At 36.4% G+C, this 22,838-nt stretch overlaps 1 protein-coding gene across 3 annotated transcripts; it reads left to right on the forward strand.

Moving 5' to 3' along the window:
* The first annotated feature begins 6,575 nt into the window (after positions 1 to 6,575).
* On the forward strand, positions 6,576 to 18,891 carry LOC109244185 (tRNA pseudouridine synthase A). 3 transcript variants are annotated; one of them, XM_019411232.1, is made up of 9 exons: positions 6,578 to 6,810; positions 7,332 to 7,437; positions 7,864 to 8,045; positions 8,741 to 8,886; positions 12,567 to 12,658; positions 13,932 to 14,257; positions 15,132 to 15,198; positions 17,640 to 17,699; positions 18,177 to 18,891. In XM_019411232.1, the coding sequence occupies exons 1-9, from the start codon at positions 6,674 to 6,676 to the stop codon at positions 18,360 to 18,362; spliced, it is 1,302 nt and encodes a 433-aa protein (XP_019266777.1). In that variant the 5' UTR covers positions 6,578 to 6,673; the 3' UTR covers positions 18,363 to 18,891. The 3 variants fall into 3 exon arrangements, with proteins under 3 accessions (XP_019266779.1, XP_019266778.1, XP_019266777.1); XM_019411234.1 differs by lacking the exons at positions 17,640 to 17,699; positions 18,177 to 18,891 and adding an exon at positions 16,236 to 16,689 and having other exon boundaries at positions 6,576 to 6,810; XM_019411233.1 differs by lacking the exon at positions 17,640 to 17,699 and having other exon boundaries at positions 6,577 to 6,810.
* Positions 18,892 to 22,838: the final 3,947 nt, after the last annotated feature.

The raw sequence follows: 22,838 nt of genomic DNA on the forward strand, positions 1-22,838 counted from the left end.
CAAATGCAATACTGATGGAGCCTCAAAAGGAAATCCTGGTCCTAGCTCATTAGGTTTTTATGTGAGGAATGATGAAGGTGATGTGGTGTATGCAAGGGCAGTAGACCCGGGGGTGACAACTAATGTGGTGGTTGAAGCTAAGGCTATTCTTCAAGGATTGGAATACAATGTGGAGCATGATCTTCATCCTCTCATATTGGAGACTGATTCATTAGTAATGAAGAAAGTGATAGAAGGGGAATGGGATCCTCCTTGGGTAATTGCAAATGATGTGAAGAAATTATAGAGATGAAGGGCAACTTCAATGCGATCTTTCAACATGTGTTCAGAGAAGGCAACTCAGTGGCGGATTTTATAGCTAACATTGTGTTTTCTTTTGCAGGTACATCTGAGTTTCACTCATTCTCTGAACTGCCTAGTGCAGGGAGGAGGTTGATTAATTTAGACAAGTTTCAAACTCCTAACCTTAGGGTTAGAATAGCAAAGAGAAGAGTCCCAGACTGATGGCTTCACAGGATTGGAATCTGCACATACCTGCGAGTTTCTTTTATGTCTCATTCTGTATACTATTAAGGTACTTTCCAGTGGTATTAGCATGGTCACATGCTCATTCTGGAGGTGCTTTGATAGTGTACAGGACCAATGTGATAAGCAGGTATTGGATGGTGCAATTTATTCTACTTCTAATATGTTCAAATGTTAAGGAAAAGGTTGAATCTGTTGTGTGGAATTTCTGGAGATTGTTGAATCATTTCTCAGTGGTATTAGCATGTCTTCATGCTCAATTTGAGGATGGTTTAGTAATGTTTAGAATGATTTCTACATTAAAGGTTCGGGAAGAGAAGGATCTGAGCTTACAAGATCATAAAATCATCCAGCACCTAAAGCCTGATGATACCCCGGCGTTACCCTGGCGTCGCCAGCTTAAAGCCAGCCCTGGCCTGGCTTTTGCCTTGCAAAGACAGCCTAAATCCAGCCCAGCCTGGCTTTTGCCTTGCAAAGCCTGCTTAAAGCCAGCCCCAGCCTCGCTTTTGCCTTGCAAAGTCTGCCTAAAGCCAGCCCCAGCCTGGCTTTTGCCTTGCAACTCTTGCCTAAAGCCAGCCCCAGCCTGGATTTTGCCTTGCAAAGCCTGCCTAAAGCCAGCTTCAAGACAGGTGTAGCCAGACTCTTTTACATGATAATATTGATGATCGACCACATAATTTATACTTGGATAAAGTCAATACACTGCCTATGGGGATCATATTGTAGCAACACTAATGATTGGAAGTCTATGATGGCTTCAATTATGTGGTGGAGATGTTTGGAATTCATTTTAGCCTATGGACTGCATACCCTGGCGCCTGTGATAGGTGTTGATTGGTATTTGCCACTGGCAATTGGATTCACATACACTGACAAAAGAAGGAAGAATTCATCGGACAATGTTGTAATAGCTAGTTCATTAGACTTTAGCTTTTCTATCTTTTTAGTACCTAGTAGCTTCATGCAACTTCTATTTTCGTTTGGACATCTTGTAAGTTTTGGACCCATTTTGGGATTTTATTTATATACTAGCCACTAGGCAGCCTACCTAGTGGTATATTTGCTAAAAAAAACACAAGTGAATATGTCGGCTTTGTTATGAAATATTATATTGTGGATGTTCTTTTAATATCCCCTTCTATATAATCTTCCTGAAGAACATTATCCATTGAAGTTTATCTACAAGCAGCTGATGCAGGCAGGTTTCAAGTAACTCAATAAAATGACTTGCAACAATTTCTTATTAAACATGCAGGTTGCGAGCAGCTCATGCAGACAACTTACAAGCAGCTCAAGAAAAACCTCGTCGCTGCTTTCTTTGTTCTATAAATAGAGGATATTTCAGTTCATTATGGACATCAGTTTGAAGTTGAATAATATATCAATCTCTCTCTATACATGTCTTCGATTTATTTGCTTTACAGTTTTTATTTTATAACACGTTATCAGCACGAGACTCTGCCTTCCCGAGCAAATACTTTGAAAATATCCAGGTGTCCATCTCCGATGTAAGGCGATGCTCTTACCTTCGTGGTTAGATCTTGTTCACTTCGAGCATCGTAAGGCAGATTATATCCTTGATGTGGTGAGCTTTTCTTCTTGACAGTAGTGATGTAGATATCACTTACGTCTGGCGTGGTCAAATTTGTATAAAATAATTTGAGCCTTTTGCTTATATTTGATTTAATATCTTTATCATCACTTGCTTGGTTATGTGCTACGTATACAGTACCTATTGTGGTATTTGTTTTCATCCTAATCATCTTAATAAAGGACTACAAAGGGGGTAACATTGTTAGATCCACTTAAACTCCAACAGAGTTTGCAAGAAATATACAACCACCAGAAGTGGTTATGTTCCGTATATCTCATTGTAACAAAATTTTGTTAAACACTCGAAGTGGTATATGCTTATGACCACCAGAAGTGATAATTTTGGCTTGCTATGGTTAAAATAAAGATAACTTACAGAAAAAGAAAAAAAAATCTCTATATTACATGCATACCTCGATTTGCTACTAAAGTAGCAAATATAGTAAAAAAGGTTCGAAGCCATCACAATTTGATGTGGTACGTTCAGATAATTATGTTTCATTCCGTGAATGATGAAATTTTTTGACAAATATTAATGCATTCCCTGAAGTGAATGTAGTAATATTAATAATGCTTGTAAATATGAACGCGCTCTTGATGTAAATATAGTACAATTCACCTCCAGAAGAGGTAATATAATTGAGAGAATATATACTCAATATTTTGTATCTCAAATTGCTCCCGAAGTAGCAAACATTAAAATTTACTCCTGAAGTAGTAAACAACTAAAATTTTCTCCTGCAGCAGAAAATATTATGAAGTTGTGTCTTCTTGGGCTTAACAAAATTGCTATTCAAAGTTATTTTTGAAGTACATTTTCATTCCCTGGAGTGATTGAAGGAATACTACAACTCACCTCCTGAAGAGGTAGAATAACAAAGAATATAAATATTATTTTTGTGGCATAGAGATCATTGCCGCACGTACCTGTTGTACATCAAACATCTTTGATAAATTTTCATTCAAATGCAAAAGGATTTTTGTAGAATACTTTTCATTATAACCACGTTGATATATTATGGTTAGTTGTTATTAACTACCCCGAAGAAAATGACAATTCGTGTATTTTTTCGGATGTAATGACTATGTGATTGTCGCTTTGATATAAAATATACAGATGTTAATGGTGTTTCTCCCTGAAGGAGACATTTGTCACAAAGTTGGTGGTAAAAATACTGAAATTCTTAATTTTTATCATTTATAAAGTTAGAATTGTCTTTATATTGTTCATTGATTATGATTTTCTCTCATCATACCAAAAGTGTCCGAGCAATATTTGACAATACAAAATGTATCAAAAACTCCTGAAGAGCTAATTGTTTGTTTAGAAGATACATGATACCAGTAGTATCTGAATAATATTAGATGGTGGATGATAAATGAAGGCTCTCAAAGAACTTATATACAAATATGTTATGGTCAAAACATATGTTGTAGTGAACCCGAAGTTTACTAATACAAATGGATATCATATTGAGACTACAAATGATTGGAAGATTGAAAATCTTTTTGTTTCCATAATCATAAGGGGTAAAATAATATGTATGTGAGAAGTTACCCACCTTATTCTTTAATTTGTACTACATCACGTGTCATAATAAATCAGAAGTTTACTAATACAAAAGCAATTACAGAAAATCAGAAGTTTTACTGATGCAAAAGTAGCAACAGTAAACTAGAAATTACTGATACAAAAGTAGCCACAGTAAACCAGAAGTTTACTGATGCAAGTGTTTATGCCATAGTAAACTAAAAGTTTATTGAAAGATAGCACTTGCCATGATAAACTTGAAGTTTTCAAGTGCAAATAAGTTATCACTCGGTATAACCAATATTTCCATCCGATTTAAGTATGAGGAGGTAATTGAGAATTATGATAAGCATATATTGAAGAACTAGAAGATTCTTCAAAAATTCTTTTATGTTGCTTGTTCTCATAATAAATTGAATATACCAGCTAAAGTTGGGACTAAAACCCCTGAATTCTAAAATATATAAAAGGTGAATATGGGCCCATTCACCTATCATGTGAGCCACTTATAGATGCATATATGAGATGGTTACATATGTGTTTATTGTCAACCTGCAGGTTGACATTTGAAATTGCTTTTCTCAATCAAGAGCTAATTTTCAGATTATGCAATCAAGACAGTTCATCTTGATAATGATGGTTTATATCCAAACTGGTTTAGCATTGAGTACCTCCTATTAATGGTTAAACTATTACTTATGAGAACAAAGCTTCCTGTGTTGGTCTAAGAATTTCTAAAACGCATACAATGGCACTTGTATGAATCAAACCAACAAGATATGATAAGTCATCCCCTCACCATAGGTTTAAGATAAAAAACCAAATATTTTTTGTATCTAAATTTTGATGTGTGATATATGATTAATTTCTCTACCATAATGTACAAAGATACGTTCCCCAAAGAAGATTGGGGATATATGTTAGTTTTTTTTAAACATTTGGTGGATGGAATACGCAGCTGGAAAATATGTTATATGAATCGAATCCTCATTCAGAAGATAATTCAAGTCAAAATGCCATAAGCATTTGATGATCCAAAATTAAATATCATATTTCAACTGCAAATGCTCCTATTAAAATTAAGTCCCTGAATATAGAGTTTACTGCACGCATGAAGCGTAGTAGACCAATCAGTTCCAAAGGTAACAATTCTTGAAAAATGATAGGAGCAAATGATCAAAATGATCATAATGAGGAGGAGATGAGCTCTAGAAGAGCCCACGACATAATATTTCATGAAACTCCAGAAGAAGTTGAGGTACCTGAAAATAAAAAATGTGATGAGATCTCAACAAGTTATGTTGCTTGCGAACCGATACAAAATGACCGTCGACAATATATTTGATACAATATAGTGCACAATATTATAAAAGATTGTAAGGATCATACCTGCCATACACCTGAATATGCCATGCATTTAAATGCATGACATAATCTATAAGACTCATTTGGTCAAATTTATATGAAGATCCCTGAAGGATATTCAAAGTCTCGAGAAATGTACTCGATCAAATTACAAAAGTCTTTGTACGGTTTAAAGCAATCTGGGTGCATGTGGTCTAATTTCCTCAGTGAATATTTGCTGGAAGAAGGTTACATAAATGATGTTATTTATCCATATATTTTTATAAAGAAAATATCATCAAAATTTGTTATATTTGCTTTTTATGTTGATAGAATAAATCTTGTTGGAACTCCAGAAAAGCTCCAAAAGCAATTGAATATCTTAAGAAAGAATTTGAGATGAAAGATCTTGGAAAGATAAAATTTTATCTTGGTCTGCAAATTGAACATTTAGCAGACGGGATCTTGATCCATTAATCGACCTATACATAAAGGGTCTTAAAACGCTTTTACATGGACAAAGCGCACCCATTGAATACACCAATGATTGTTCGATCACTTGGAATGAACAAGGATCCGTTCCGACCTCCAAGAGAGGATGAGGAACTCCTTGGTCTTGAAATACCTATCTCAGTACAATTGGTGCACTTATGTATCCTGCTAATACTACAAGGCCTGACATAGCATTTTCTGCTAATTTACTAGCAAGATATAGTTGTTCTCCTACACGGAGACATGGGAACGAGTAAGCATACCTTGCAATATTTAAAGGGAACCTTGATATGAGTTTGTTTTATGCTAACAACATATCTCGTTGGTTATGCAAATGCAAGTTATTTATCTGATTCCCGTAAAGCTCGATCTCAAACCGGCAAATTCGTCCAAGTGACCCGACAGATTTATTCACTAAGTCTTTACCAACTTCAACTTTTGAGAAGATGGTATACAAGATTGGAATGCAGAGATTCAAATATTTCAAACAAGGTTTTCATCAGGGGAGTAAAATATGCACTGTACTCTTTTTTCCTTACTAAGATTTTTCTCACATGATTTTTCTTGTAAGCTTTTCAATGAGTCAGCCAGCAATGCATATTATTAAATATGTGTACTCTTTTTCCTTTACTAATACTTTTTTCCCATGGAGTTTTTCTCAGTAAAGGTTTTAACGAGGCACATAATAATGAATATCCAAGAGGGAGTGTTATGAAAATATTATATTGCGGATGTTCATTTAATACCCCTCTGTAGATAATCTTTCTTAAGAAAACTATTCATTTAGTACTCCATTGAAGTTTATTGCAAGCAACTCAATGAAATGACTTGTAGATACTTCATATTAAACATGCAGGTTGCAAGCAGCTCATGCACACAAGTTACAAGCATCTCAATAAAAACCTCGTAGTTGCTTCTTGAAAAGTCTCGCAATTACTTCCTTTCTTCTATAAATAGAGAAGATTTCAGTTCATTATGAACATCAATTTGAAGTTAAAAAATATATAATCTCTCTATACCCCTCTTTGGTTTATATACTTAACAATACAATTTTTATTTTATAACAAGGTAAACCTTAATAACCAAAAAGTATTGGGTACTAGTATAAGAACTACGAGGAAACATTTTGAAAACGCACTCAAACTCAACTGCATCCCGCCGCTAGTTTTTATCTCCGGCGAGTGGGTGATGTTAAGGTGCCCAACGGCAGTAAGGACTCTGGGAAATCTTATGGAAAATCATTCTCAGATTCGTTCTGCCTACCAAAAGGCCCATTTTCACTATAACCACACTGATTCTGCCAACTTCTCCAGATGGACTGCCAAGTTAGTTACTAAATTTCCCATTAACACTTCACTTTTTGCCCTTTCCTTTTCACAACTTTTTGGCGTTTTCCTTTTTTGTTCTATTTAGTTCTGGAATGAAAATTTAGTTGCTATTGTTAACAGCAAGATTCAAGCTGCGCTTTTTTTAGCTGTATTCAAGATTGAATTTTGGTAGTTCCATATTGGATTTTATTGCACTCAACTATGTCGGTTGTGTTTGATTCTTCGAGTCGAGTTAGTTGCGTTCAAGATTGAATTTTGATAGTGCCATTCCATATATGATTTTATTGCATTCAACTATGTGGGTTGTGTTTGATTCTTCAGGTGGAGTTAGTTAAATTGCTTCTTCAACTATAATGCTACATTTTTCAGAGGATTGTGTCTAATGCTGGTTGCTGGGATGGGGTTTTAATTGTATAATGTTTTATTTATATGGAAAATATGTAATAATGGTTATGCGTGTAGCTAGGATTCTCTGATTTATATGCAATTTAGCTAATGACTTATATTTGATTTGGTAGGGAATGTTACCAGTTCATGTATGCAAGGCCGTGGCACAAAGTTGTTGACTTCTATGCGGACATGGTGAAAGGCCACACTTCATTGTCAGGATTATTTGGAAAAGAGGTGCACACTGGCAAACTTTGCTGTTATGCCTAAACTGGTTGTTTGGGGAATCTTTTTGTTGTATTTGTTTACTGCTTTACTTATATGTTTTTGGCAACGGGAATACTATGAAGGACTTTCTCAAGATGAGCTAAACTAAGACTAATTTTCATGAAGATTTTCTCGAGATAAGTTCAAATACTTTATGGGCGTGATACTATTAAAAAAAGTGCTTCTTTGAATCTTAAAAGCTTCCACTCATTTGGTTCAAAATGTTTGTCTTTCCTATCCAATTTCTTCTTTATTAAAATTCAGTGCCATATTAAAAGTTCTTACTGTCATTTATTTCATTTGGATTACTTCTTATGCAAGTTGTCTACAATATTTGATGGTATACTACACTTAATATTTATATACTTCTACTTATCTTGGAAATTGCCATCGCAGGCACAAGCTGAGCATGAAGATGCTGAAATTCGAGAGGACCATGAGAAATCTGAGGTAGTTAGTTTTCCAGTTAAAGATAGGGGCGGTAGATGGGATAGAGTAACTTTTAAGATTGTCCTTTCCTATCATGGAGGTTCTTTCGATGGATGGCAGAAGCAGCCTGGTCTGAATACCGTCCAAGGGTAAGTATTTACTAACAAGGACATTCACTGGGTTTGTTGTTGTTGGTAAGTATTTTCTAACACGGACATTAATATCATGAATGGAGTGTCACATGCTCCATGGTTTTTCATGAGTAACTGATAGTTTTTGACTTGACATTCTTTTAGCAGCATGTATGCTCTCAATTACTTTATAGTTGTGCATGACACTGTCAATGGTTAAGTTCAAGTTGCTAGATTTGTTATTATATCTTGGATGAACAATTTTATATCTTCAGTAGTTGACTTTATTTTGCATTTGTTCGGTTATCTTAGGGGGATATGGATATGCTATACCCTGCATCGGCAGTTGGTTTTCAAGCTACATTCTTTTTGCAGATCCCTACGGAGTTATATTGAAGGAATTCTGAATGATAAAAAAACAAGATCTAAAAAGAAAAAACCATAGATCCTCATAGAAGACATCCAGTGAGAGAACACCAGTAATAAGGTCATGCAGAAGACAGAGGTGGTGCTGGACTTTTGGCTGCCTTCTTTAGACTTTTAGTTTGTCTAATTGGATCAGCGATAGTAGGTCCAAAGGGTTCTTCTGCAAAATTCTCATGCATGTATATTTATCTTTTTAACGTGATAAGAGCTGATTTTATTTGAGATCAAACCAACTGATAACTTTTGTTGGTATGGTGTTCATGTGTCGTGTGCTCTGCTTTATTCAGATTGGTCGAAAGATCTCTAGGTCAGTTTGTTGATGAGAGGAAGGCTCAACTATTAAAAGATAAGAACTTACCATTAGAAGCATGCACTGTAGTTGCTGGGCGTACCGACAAGGGCGTTTCAGCCTCTCAACAAGTTTGTTCTTTCTGTAAGTCACCTAGCTTGGTCTACCATCCTTTCAGTTATATGAATCAGTTTCCAAAATTCTCATCTTAATGGCCACTGTTGTTATAAGGCACGATTAAGCCCTGAAATTAGGTGCAGTATGCGCCGGGCGCTTGTAGTCGCTTCAGTTGTGCTTTAGTGTAGACACCAAGGCGCTTTGGCGAGCGCGCCAGCGCCCATGAACTCCCTCTTGAACAGGGACATATTAATGGTTAAAAAAACTTAATGGATGATAATGATAGTGATTTGTTCATTAAATCTGATTTGGATACTTAAAACTTCATTATTGCATTTATATTAGAAATTTAAAGTGATTTTCGAACTTGATTAACATGGTTACTATTGATATGTTTTACTCAAGTACAGTTGTTGCATAATTTGTGTGTGTTTATTCTTGTATTTTTCTTGCATTGCAGATATATTTGCAATTTAAATTATTTCTTCATTTGCTCCTTTCGTCACTAAAGCATGCACTTTAATAAAGCTCTAGCATATCTCGGCACATTTCTATACTTTTCGCCTTGGCAACACTATATCTTGATATCCGTATGCTTTGTGCTTTAATTTTTGATGTGTCCTGTGTTTTTTTGCTTGTACCATGAAGGATATGATGTTGACTTTAATTTAGCAGTTAAATTGAATTTAAAAAAGATGCAGTATACTGTCTTGTGAAGTTTGGATGTGCAATCCCTTAATCTGTTAGGGGCCTTATTTAGTGTTGCACATTACTTTTTTTCTCCTACTTCAGATCAAAATGCCACTTGCCTGTTCATATGTTTTTTAGATCGTTACCTCTCATGCTGCTACCGCTGCTACTACTAGTACTACTAGTCTACTACTACAACTAGTACTACCACCACCACCACCACCGCAACCACCACCACTACTCCTACTGCTGCCACTACTTTTACTACTAAAAATGCCCTATACAACTTGGAATCTCCTTTTAACTCTAAAAATACCCTCTGACCAAACATTCTTTTTGCATCTTTTGAGCCTCGAAACTTGAAAATTAGCCCTAAATTTGCTATGTCCCCTGCCCCATAGTAAGTTGGACAAACTTCAGCATCTTTCAGTCCATTGGCGATGCCACATATTCCTCTTTGTGAGGGGTTGTTCTATAAAACAGTGGATTATCGATTCAAATGCATACCAATTTAAGAACTTAAACAATAAGGTTGAGGAAAAATTCTAAGTTGCTCCGACACGGCAATTTAGGTGCCGCACACGTGTGACACGATACTAGTATGAGTGTGGGTATGGGATCCGTATCGGCTCTGGTCAAACAGTTTTGGGTACTTTGACCACGACAGACGGAAAAATTTGAGACGAGATACAATTTGATTCTCGTAATCAGAACCAAAACTAGGGTAAAGTTGAAGAAAAGAGCATACCTTATCTAGGAATTCAATCCTTTACTTATCTACAACTTGAGAATAAAAAAGAAATCAATATTTTACAAGCTATATGTAAGTATTCCACAAAATTTCTCATAAATTAGAGATATTATTTTTTTGAATTATTTTTAGCTGGATCCCGGCACCCGTATCCGCACTAGGATCCATATCCCCGAATCTTTGAATTTACATCTTGAAGGATCCGACCTCTAGATCCGCACCCGTGTCAGACACCTGCACCGTGTCCGAGCAACTAAGAGTAAAATGACTAAAATGTATACTCTTTTATCAATAATACATTATTCTCCCAAAAATCATATGTTGGACACAACAGCTGAAGATCTGGACAAATTAATATCGAGAGATTTATCCAAGATTGAAGAAGAGGAACTCTGAAACCTAGTAACAATGCCAAATTATTCCTTCTGTGGGGTCTTTCTACAAAAAAGAATGTGCCTTTTTTATTGAATACCTGCTAATTTAAAGTGGCTAAAAAGCTTAAATTCTATTTTTTGATAAAGAAGTCCACAGATGGCATCAAGAAGATGCATTAGGTACAAAAGAGAAAGTTAGCGTTACATAAGAGGTTCCAATCATAAGTTCAGGGAGCTAACAAAATCCAACAACTGATCAAAATTATTCACAAAAGACAAATTGCTCCAGCATAAAAGATTGAGTTGACATTTAGCTTTTAGAGAGTGACTTGAAGTTGAAACTTCATTAAAACATCTGCGGTTCTTTCAGTCCAAACACACCAAAAGATACTTCCAGGGATCATTTCGCAGATTTTTTGATGGGTTTTCCAACTTTCCGTGAAATTCAGCCAACAAGTGCATTTTTGACAATCTCTGGCATAACCAATTGAGTCCAAAAATTGAAAAGAACATGCTCCATAAGCCTGCTGTGATAGTACAGTGAAGAAATAAGTGACTGATGTTTTCTGCACTCTGTTGGCACATGTAGCATCTGTTTACAAGCTGAAAGCCTCTCTTGAGTCTTGATAAGGTTGTCCTGAGTCAGACATGCCTTGTTCAGTGTTTCCCAGCAGAAGCAGATAACATTGGTTGGCAGCTTTGTCTTCCATATCAACTTCCATGGCCATGTATATCAGTCATACCATCTGCTGAACAGAAGTGTTTATATCCTGAGTTAACAGTGAATGAACCATCACTGGTTCTACTCCACCTTATTCTCTGTATGTCTTGCATGTTCGTTCTATTATTTTCTATTTTGGCATGAAGATCAAGAAGGTCATCAAGCTCCCAATCTTGTATATTCCTCCTAAATTGAATATCCCAATTGCTGTCACCTCTGTTATTTGCAATGGTCGATCTGGATCTCAGGCAGTCTGAAAAAGGCTCGGATAATCATGTTGGAGAGTGTTGTTGACCATCCAGATGTCTTTCAAAAGCTAATGTGCATTCCACTTCCAATCTTGAAAATTGCTTTTTGAAGAATTCAGACCTTGAGAGAGGATCTGTGAGGTTTATTACGCCAATGGCTATGTTTCCCATATTTAGCTGTAACTATTTCCTTCCACAAGCCACGATATCTTGGTTATATAAATCTCCATAACCACTTCATCGACATGCATTTGCTGTGGATTTCTAGATTTTTGATACCCAAGCCACCTTTGTCTTTGGGTTTAATGACTTTGCTCCATTTAGCGAGATGGAATTTGTGGCTTTGGCTATTTCCTTTTCATAGAAAGTTCCTTCTGATCTTGTCTAGTTGTTTGAGAACCTTACAGGGGATGGGGAAAAGAGTCATAAAGTAAGTAACGATGCTGTCATAACACAGATAAAAAACTTAAACTCTTTTAACCAATAATACATTATTGTCCTAACTCCTACGAATAGCATCTTCGACTTGATTAAGAAAAGTTCCCAATTTTTTTTCCATTGAAATACTTATACAAAAGTTGCACATGACTAGGTTGAGAATATATTAGTATAATCAGGTGCAAGAATCCTCTTTAAAGTTACAGAATTGAGAAGTTGAATAGCAACAAAATTCAGTGTGTCCAGTTGACCTGTTCCTTTGAACTTGGCAATGCCAGTGGTGGAACTTACGAAGTTGACATTCAAAGGCCAATTAACATGCTATAAATACTTCTCATGTCAATTTTGATTAAGGATCTCATGGGCATATAGCCAATCATAAAATCATGATTACATTCATATCCAAAAAGCTTAATGTTCAACTTGTGAATTTTTTTTCCTCATGTTTTTTCGAGATAAGTATATTGGTTTACTTCTATGTCTAGATACTTGGAGAAAGGACATTAAGATTCAAGATGTAAAAGATGCCATTGATAAAGCAGCACCAGGAAAGATCAGGGTGGTTTCTCTCACCAAGGTAATTGATTCTTTGGTTTGTTGAATGCATGATGTCCGTTGGGGAAAAAATATTTTTAAGTTTTTTTTGGTTAAATACAGCTGTTACCATTTAGATTTTCTTTTATTTGGTGAATGCCCATAAAGTTTTAAAAGTAGCATTAAACCATTTTTTCTCCAAAGTCATGTGGAAAGCCCATTTTGGCTTAATAACTGTCTAAATCCCGTGGGTAACTGAATGAGTATCATGTAGTCTAGGGGCATAAGTGAGAATAAAGCTATTCTTGCCATTTATACGTACACATACAAAAGACTGATGAACAAAAAGGAAGCCCTCAAACTTATCAACAAAAGAAGAAGAAGAAGAAGAGAAGCCCTCAACTGCCACATTTATGGTGATGACAGCATTAACAACTGAGGAAGTGGAGTTGAAAGAACAAAGGAAAGCTTTGGGAAGAGCATCCTTATTATTTAGTTTCTGTTGTGGGACAATTCTTACAATCTGCTGTGCTGGACTTACCGGGTCCTTTCTCCAAGATAGCCATGGTTGTTCTACTAGGCCTTATGCTTTCAAAAAATGAGTTTTTGAGTTGAAATTTCATTGTTCTTGTTTGTTTTTGGTTTTCTTCTTCTCGACATCTTGAATGATGTTCTCTTCATCTCTGGTTCTAGTCTGCTAAATGGTGATTTTAGCCCTGTGTATGCAAAAGGGGGTTTCTCTGCTATTTATCCTTCTCCTTTTCACTAGTAGATTAAATCAGTAACTTCCATTTGCAAAGCATTGTTCCGCTGCTGCCAAATTGTCATAGAAGAGGCTGACGCTCACATTCACCAATCTCTATTAGCATTTGGAGTATGATTGGTAGGAATGACTTTTGCAATTTGTGAATCACTAATGGTTTAATTGCAACCTTCTTGAGTTAATTGGGCATACTACACATGGTGCATATTTCGGACAGGTTTGGTTCAAAAGAATCAGTATGTTTTGAAAGAAAAGCAACATCCGCCTCTTCTGTAAAATCTTGATGTCTTTACTTGTTGAATTTATGAGTAGGATGTCTTTTGGAAATTATATTGATAGCAATTTTGGGTTCTTACACTCCCAGCATAGTTTAAGGCGATTAAGTCCATCTTTTTCTGCATAGGAAGTACCTACTTTGTGCTACAGAAATCAATAGATTTTTTTTACTTATCAAAAAAGGGTGTATTACCGTCTGCACAACATCAATTATACCTTCCTTTTTCCTTTTAATCTGCGGATTAGGTGTAACAAAAATAAATTTTTCTTGCAATAGGTATCACGCGATTTTCATCCCAACTTCTCTGCAAAATGGAGACACTATTTATATTTATTCCCTATTGATGATGCATTGAATGGAGAGCAAGATGGTCAAATGTGGATCAACAGTTGCACTGATGTTCATCAACAGAATGAATGTGGTAAAAGTGCAATTGACGAAAGTAATGTAGATGTAATGGATGACGACAATGACGAGCTGGTGCATGGAAACAAACCAACCAAGTTTGAAGTAAGCAAGGTTAACCGGCTTTTGGGTCAGCTTGAAGGAAAGCTTTTATCTTACAAAATGTTTGCACGAGATCTTAAAGCTTCAAGGAACACGTAAGTTTTGTTTTCCCATTATCGTTCTTTACTTCTTGCAGTGATTCTTTATCCCTTATTACACTAAATCACAGAAGAAATTAAATTCTGTTGATCTTCAACATATCTGTTCAGTTTGACATCTAAATCTCTCATTCTAGATGTTTAATGAACGGCTAGTACTACTGAGATTTTTGTATATGAAGTTGAAACACAACAACAACAACATCATACCCAGTATTATCCCACACCGTGGGCTCTGAGGAGGGTAGTGTGTACGCAGACCTTACCCCTACCTTGTGAGGATAGAGAGGCTGTTTGCAATAGACCCTCGGCTATGAAGTTGAAACAGAGAGAACATCAAAAATCATATATGCACGTATGCATTGTATTATTATTATTATTATTATTATTATTATTATTATTATCATCATCGTTGCTGCTGTTGTTGCTGTTGCTGTTGTTGTTGTTGTTGTCGTTGTCGTTGTCGTTGTCGTCGTCGTCATCATCATCATCATATAATAACGCCTAGAAATAATTACTAACACTAGTACCATTATTATTTTACGTTGTTATTATGATAATATTTACTATTAGTCATGATCTACTCCTAGGAGAAGAAACTATATTGAAAAAGCACTTTAATCTAAGGTGTCACAAGATGATTGTGATTGTCGCACTATCTACATCAAATCATTTTAGCTTCGGATCATTGATCATGTCCCTAGAAAAGTAAAGTGAAGTCAGCGAAGAACGAAAAGAAATGTGTACTTCATGATTTCCAGTACCAAGCCATAGGAGTAGGCATGTTCAGCTATAAAGTTACATTTCACATTGTATTCATACTTAATGGTAGACTGATGACCAGATTTTTGTATCTTTATGAATGTCACAGTGGTCCACCAACAGAGTGCTTTGTCTTCCATGCTAGAGCTATTGAAATCTCAATACCATGTGCAAAGGTATCAAACAGTTACTACTATGCTTGTTGGTTTTGCTTATTTAAATTGTGGATTTTCACATGCTTCTTGTTGAGAACACGTGTCTTCATATGCATGAAGATCCATGTTCCTTCATCTGAATAACTTATAGAAGTCTTCTTTAATTTAGTGTGGCTGTTTAGAAATGCAGTGAATAGTATGTCTATATATGTTAATTTATCGATCAAATATGAGCAAGTTCTTAACTAAAGGCTTTTGAAGGTAAATTATCAGTTCTTTAGAACGTTTCTTGAAGACCATTTTGATTAGAAGTTTTGGGTATACATCTGTAAAGCCGTCCCATTTAATTTTTTGTGAAAGTCTTTGCTTTTGACTTCTAACAACAAGCTGTCTGCTTTTATCTGATGCTTGATTTGGAGGAAGAGATTTGTGACTAATTTTTGGATTCTTATATTTAGGAACAAGATAATAGATCCTCACAATCCAAAATAAAATTAAAAGGCGCCAGAACATTTGGGATGCCCATTCCTCATGTGAGAGCGAGACCAGAGGATTCTAGGATTTAGTTGTAAAACGCTTTCTAGGAATAAGCATTTCCTACTGTTTTAGAATATGAAGGCACAAGAATCGGGGGGGGGGGGGGGGGGGGCGAAGGAGTTGGAATGAGGAATCAATGAACCAAACATTGCATTGTTGTCTAAAAAAGAGTCACTTTGACTAGAGGTATACTTGGATTTTACCCTGCAAAACAAGAAGGTAATATGGATTGAGGCAAAGATAATTTTTGCATTCTGTAATTCTTCATGAAACATGTGGTATGCTGGGATATCTACAGTTTTTGTTGTGTGTTTAACGGAGAACATGCGGCTTGGTTCATTTTGCATGAGGAGGATTTTGATGAACTTTTGAGTACATGTGTTTGATTTTATTTTTGTTTCGCTTGATGATTGAGCTAAGAGGTTTAAAAAAATGCACTGTCTGCATGCACATGGGCAACTGTATATGGTGTGTAGTGTGTTTGGAATCAAATGTGTGATTCCTGTCATATATGCCCCTAGGATGGGAATTCAAAAGGAAGAGGCAGAGAAGGTGAGCAAGTGAAGGAGCTCGTTTGGCACTTATGTTAAGATCAGTTGTATTTTCTGTCTTTTTTGTATATTAGAGGACCACCTCTTTTAGATTCTCTATTGTTGTATACACCTTGTATGCGTGGATTTCCCTTTTACATCAACAAACTATTAATTTCATCAATATCAAAAAGATTCTAACTCATTTGTGTCTAAAAGTATGCCAAACCCTAAAATTTTGTCAAACCTACATAAGAAAATGTCTTTACTGGTTTCCATGTGATGCTGCCAGTTACATTGTGGATTAAAGATGGATATTAGTTTAAGAATTTGGAGTACAGTCAGACCTCTCTATAACAGCATCCCTATATAGCAGCCATTCACTAAAAAAGCCAAGTTTTCCTCAGAATCGATTTTTTAAGTTATATTTTACCTCTCTATAACAGCTTTTTACCTATAACAACAACAACCATATTTATAGCAGAACGCATTTTGTAAAATTAACCCCTCTAGAACAGCCATATAGAATCTTTAATGTTACTAATAATAATTCTAAAAATATGCACATAATTTTTTCCATTGAACAAAGTTTCTATTTTGCATAAGACATAGGATTTCAAGATTTGCACATGATATCTTTTTCATTGGACAAATGCCAAAAAAATATTTAGATAGAAGATTTAACTGTTAAGCTCTTAGATTGTCTTCAAGGGAAAGCTATTGGATACCTTTTTGCTGAAAATTTGGACACAAATCTTAACCAATTCAAGAGTTATATCGCTAGTAAGATAATGAAATCTATGAAACAAGCTACAATTACAAAGTTCTTTTATTAATTTTAAAGAATTTATTTTCCTAAGTAGCTTTAAAGTGCGTGCCGTAGAGTTTAAATCTGTATAAGTTTAGTTATGAATTTATTAATAACTTATTAGCTTTCTTCAATATTTAACAAGTGAAATATGCATATTTTTTGAGATTCTAAATTTGAATAATTTTCTCTTCTTTTATATGTAACATTGAAAAATGAAAAATAGTTGATTTTTGGATAATTTTTATCTATAAAGGCCAAAAAGTATTTAGACCTCAAATGATGTTATAGGTATATAACAACCATTCACTATAAAAGTCAAAAAATATCGTAACAAACGAGGCTGTTATAGAGAGGGTTGACTGTGCTTATTTTATTTCATCTTTTTCTTCATTTCTGATCCTGTTCTTTTTCTTCCTTTTGCCATCATAGACCCTATCTCTGCTTTCTTTTGCTGCTTAATTGTCTTCTGAAGCTGTTGGATTCAAACTACTTTTGATGTCTGATCTGATTGATGTGCAGTTACATTGCCATTAAATCAATTATTTCACTAAGAATCCTTTGCTTTTCTTGTACTGAAATTGTAGGGCGGGGGTCATATGAAGACGATGTGCATTGAGTTGGTCGCTAACCGTTTCTTGCGGAGGGTATGGTTGTTCCGAGAAATTTCTATATGTTCCCTCACACTCGTAATCCACATTAACGTTCATGTGTAAACCCCAAAATCAATGTTACACTTGCAATAGAGTATTGAGTATGTTTGTCCCATATGGATTTTGTTAAGGCTTCCAGAAGGGTTTATAAAGGCTTTGGTCACTCCACCCTTTGTCGTAAGATTTTGTGTTGGATGCTTAGGTTCTTTCACAACTATCTGCTCACACCCTAGACCTGTAGCATAACCGGGTTTCTTTTCGTTTTTAGGAGAGATTGAAAAAGTGTTGATGTGATAGTTCAGAAGGAAGATTACCGTTGCCTATATACTCTTTATACTTCTCTTCCGATTGTACCATGTTCTTTCAACTGTTGACCTACAGGTCACTATGTCATTAAAGGAGTAACTTGGACCATTGTGCCATGTCATTTGAACTGTTGCAACATGCGTAATCACTTGCTATGCTTTGCAGATGGTTCGTGTTCTTGTGGCAACAGCGATTAGGGAAGCAGCTGCTGGAGCCGATGATGATGCCTTGCTGAGGCTGATAGATGCCACCTGCAGGCGTGCCACTGCTCCACCTGCTCCGCCCGATGGTCTTTGCATGGTCGATGTAGGTTATACAGATTACGATAGAAGAAACTGCTTAATTCCTTAAAGCAACCAGGCTGACTAATTGTCAGTTTACAAGCATTTGCCTTTCTCAAAGGAAATTGTGAATTGAGATGCCTGCCAACAAATAGCATCTCACTTTAGACATTTGGATTGGGACGAGGAGTGGCAAGGAGCCTGCCAACAAATAGCGTACTTTTTCTTTCTCTATTTTCCAGAAATTTGGAGTTGCAATGCCAGCAGTTTTAGCTTGGAACTTCCAGATAGTTGCATCAAGCCTCAACCAATACAGAGACCATCATTGATTTTACTTTGCACATTCTGTGGAGTTCCTGTCCTTTATTCTTTTGTACTGATATCTTTATAGGTTGGACTGACCTCCACTTCGGTGAATTTAAGAGCTATAATTCGATTTCATTTCAAGGGTTGCTTCATAGTGCAAATTACTGGCAATTTTTTTTTGAGGGAGCTTCCGGATTGTAATTTTCCAAATTTGTCCTACATGATATATAGAATGGAGCTTTCTTTTCATGGAGGTAAAAGAGATGAGGAACTCAGATCTTATTGGATACTAATATATCTTTTGTTCCATTTGATGTGACGCTCTTTTCTTTTACTTGGTCCCAATTGCAATTACCACTTCTGTTTTTTTTGGAAAAAAAACATGTTTTTTCCCTTTTAATTCACAATGACAACTTTGTCTTTTCGGAAATAATTTAGTCTCATCATACTCATTTTACTGTTAATAATATGATTTTAAAGTCACAAAAATGTTGTGACATATTTAGGATCACAAGTTGAAAAGTCTTTATTGCTTTTTAAAATTCTATATTTAGTTGAACTGTCACAACCCAAAATCCCACCTTATGGATCGTGATGACACCTAGTCTCTAAAGCTAGGTAAGCCGATCACTTACGATAGTTAAACCAATTAAACATGACATAATGAAAACATGGTTTAATATAAATACAAAAATAAAGGTTATACAAGCCTACGCGACAATAATCATAACAAATTTTCCAAGACTAGGTAGTACAGGGTCACGAACTCTACTGAATACATCGAAACACTCGAAATACAATACTGTTCGGATAGAGATTTGACAGTAATAAAGTAAGGAAAGGACTCCGGACTGCGACGATCAATCAGCTCTACCTTGAATCCTCACGATCAAGAATCTCACACTGCCTGAATCTGCTAGCTCGAATATCTAAATCTGTACAAAAATGTGTAGAAGAGTAGTATGAGTACACCAAGGTCGGTACCCAGTAAGTATCAAGACTAACCTCGGTTGAGTAGTGACAAGGTTCAAGTCAAGACACTCACTAATCAAGTAACCTGTACAAAATATCAATATAAAGCTAGCAACGGAAAGCAAAGTAAATAAATGACACAAAGAGAAATCATGTGATAAAACAACAAAATAATCAAAGCACAAATAAAATACAAGTAAAAGCAATTAAGGAAAAACAATGATAGTTCTAATCAACAAATCGTTCTGACACAGGATTTAGAACAAGAGTCAGCCCGAGGCACCACACCTCATATTCCCAAATCTCAAGTCACAAATCATGAATCTTATACACATGGAACCTTGTGCACCTAATATTAGTCACAACCGCACGGAAAACTCAGGTGCCAATATCACAATTCGCTCGGCATAGTCATGGGCTACCAGTCCAAACCACATCGTAGAGAAAGCAGATATACAAGAATACATATACATGATCAATGAACATCAAGTCTCATACTCCTAGAGTAGTATAATTGACATGTTACGGTGTATGCATGTGCAAGTGTACTATCACAGCTCAAATAATCAAGTAATATCATAGACACCGAGTAGCACATTGGGAACAACACAACAAATCACGTAATATGCATGACACACACAAGGAAGTCAAAAACAACAACCAGAACACTCCTCTTTTATCAACAACACGCCCCCAGGCCATCACATAACATCCCCATATAGCCACCCTTATCGGTGGCATTGACAATATCACAATAGCCATCCGTATCTCACCGCCCAAACAACATATCAACAGCCACCCGTATCACTCTGCACAATCAACAATAGTGAAATGCCACCCTTATGCTCCACACAACAACAATCAATCCCCGCAATATGTCCACATATGACACAATATAGCCGAAATAGCAATATCAATATCACAATAAAGCATAGCCCTAACTTAAAAATAAACGATATTCCATATAACAACAACTTCAATTAAAAGCATATTAATAACCTAAGAGTCTAAACCGGTCAATTTTCATATATAAGCCCGGGTACACACTCGACTCCTCGTGTACACGTCTTTCACATAATTCAAATAATGTAATTAGACCAAATCCTACGAGTAGTTCCCCTACACAAAGTTAGGCAAGATGTTATCTCAAACAAGCTAAATCAATCCTCTAATAAGTCTTTCCCGCGCAAATCAACCTCCGGACAGCTCGCATCTAGCCAAAATAACTTATTATCATAAATAAAAGCGATAGGAAACGATTACGAATAAAGCTTCGATCTTAAACGAGAATAAAAAAGTCAACCCCAGACCCGCACCCCCGGAACCCGACCAAAACTCACAAATTCTGAACACCCATTCAAATACGAGTTCAGTCATACCAATTTTATCCAATTCTGACCTCAAATCGATCTTCAAATTTAGAGAAGTTTTTACTAAAATCCTCAATTTCTCTTAGTTAGATTAATCAAATAAATGCTAAAAACAAGGATGGAATCATGAAATACAACCAAATCCGAGTAAAAAAAACTTACCCTAATCAAAATCGTAAAAATTTCCTCCAAAATCGCCCAAATCTAGCTGTATAACTCAAAATGTGATAAAATAACAAAAGCTCTCAAAATAGAGTACTATATAAGTCTGCCCAGGAGTCCTCTTCGCCAACGCAAGACCTACTTCGCAATCGCGAAGAATAAATCATCAGCTGGCCAAAATCCTTCGCTAATACGGTCTGAGCCCAGCGAACGTGGCCCATCACCTCAATTAACCTACGCAAATGCGAACTCCAACACATGAACGCGAAGGCCATCCACTAGAGACCCATCCAGTCTTCAACGTACGCGAACACAATCCCATGTGCGCGAACACGATGAACACCTCCCCTCCAGGCTCCGCGAACGCGTCCCTCTCTTCCCGAATGCGATGACCAAAACATCAGCAACCCAAATAACACTTCGCGATCGTGCTGGTTCATCCGCGATTGCCATGAACAATTGAACACCAGAAAATCAGCAACTCCAAATATGAGCGAAATGGTCCGAAACACACCCGAGGCCCCTGGGACCCCCTCCAGTCAAACCAACCAATAGCAAAACATAACACGGACCTACTCGAGGCCTCAAATCATACCAAACAACATAAAAACTATGAATCACACCTCAATTGAAGCCTAATGAACTACTTCCAACTTCCAAAACTTGTACCGAACCATATCAAATCAACTCTGAATGACCTCAAATTTTACAAGCAAGTCCCAAATGTCACAATGAACCTACGCCAAGCATCGAATTCCGAACCCGATACCAACAAAGTCAACTCTTGGTAAAATCTTTCAACCTTCCCAACTTTCAACTATCCATCTTTCGCCAATTCAATCCAAAACAGCCTAGGAGCCTCCAAATCCACATCCGGATACACAGCAAAGTCTAAAATCACCATACGGATCTATAGGAACCATCAAAACACCGATCTGAGATCAAATACACAAAGTCAAACTTGGTCAACTCTTCCAACTTAAAGCTTTCAAAATGAGAATCATTATTACAAATCATTCCCGAACCGTTCGAAAATCAGAACCAACCATACTCGCAAGTAATAATACATCATATGAAGCTACTCGCGACCTCTAACCACCGAATGAAAAATGCAAATGATCAAAACGACCGGTCAGGTCGTTACGTTCTCCCCCTCTTAAACAAGCGTTCGTCCTCGAACGTGCCAATAGTTGTAACAAAGCCGTCAAATCATTGTATGAACTCACCATACACATACCTATGGTTATCCCATGTCACCTCAATCCATATAAGCCTGTCAACACCACCTAATCGAAGATCCTTCCTTCAACCTTAGATCCCAATCTCATCACGAAGGTCTCCTCCTAAGATCCGATTCTCACATATAACACACTGTGTTGAACCAAACTAGCTGCAAAAGGTCATGAATACATCCAAAAAGTATAACCACACAACGTATCCCATCACTTATAGGCCCTTAGCAACACCTCCGACCAGTAGCTGCCCATCATCAAACCCAGTACCGGTAAATAACCTCATATCAACTAGAACCTTTTTACAAACTTTCCCAACACTGCTAATTGTGTAACAAAAATGTAGATCTTATAGCCACTTGTCCAATTAACAAGCCACACCAAACACCACCTATACACATACGATGCAATCTATACCCAACAAACACAACCGAATACAACTGAAGATGGAAAGAGAGAGACATATGAGAGAGATATCCAACAAGTAACAGGCCCAACTCCCTA

The sequence above is a fragment of the Nicotiana attenuata genome, unplaced genomic scaffold (genome assembly GCF_001879085.1).
Source record: "Nicotiana attenuata strain UT unplaced genomic scaffold, NIATTr2, whole genome shotgun sequence".
In the NCBI taxonomy this organism is placed as follows: domain Eukaryota; kingdom Viridiplantae; phylum Streptophyta; class Magnoliopsida; order Solanales; family Solanaceae; genus Nicotiana; species Nicotiana attenuata.

Bases quoted from the DNA above. Each gene is read 5' to 3' on its own strand.
- LOC109244185 (XM_019411232.1), top strand. From the start codon at position 6,674: ATGTTAAGGTGCCCAACGGCAGTAAGGACTCTGGGAAATCTTATGGAA. The intron at 6,811-7,331 runs GTTAGTTACTAA...TTGATTTGGTAG, and splicing joins TTCTCCAGATGGACTGCCAA to GGAATGTTACCAGTTCATGT. The intron at 7,438-7,863 runs GTGCACACTGGC...TTGCCATCGCAG, and splicing joins CAGGATTATTTGGAAAAGAG to GCACAAGCTGAGCATGAAGA.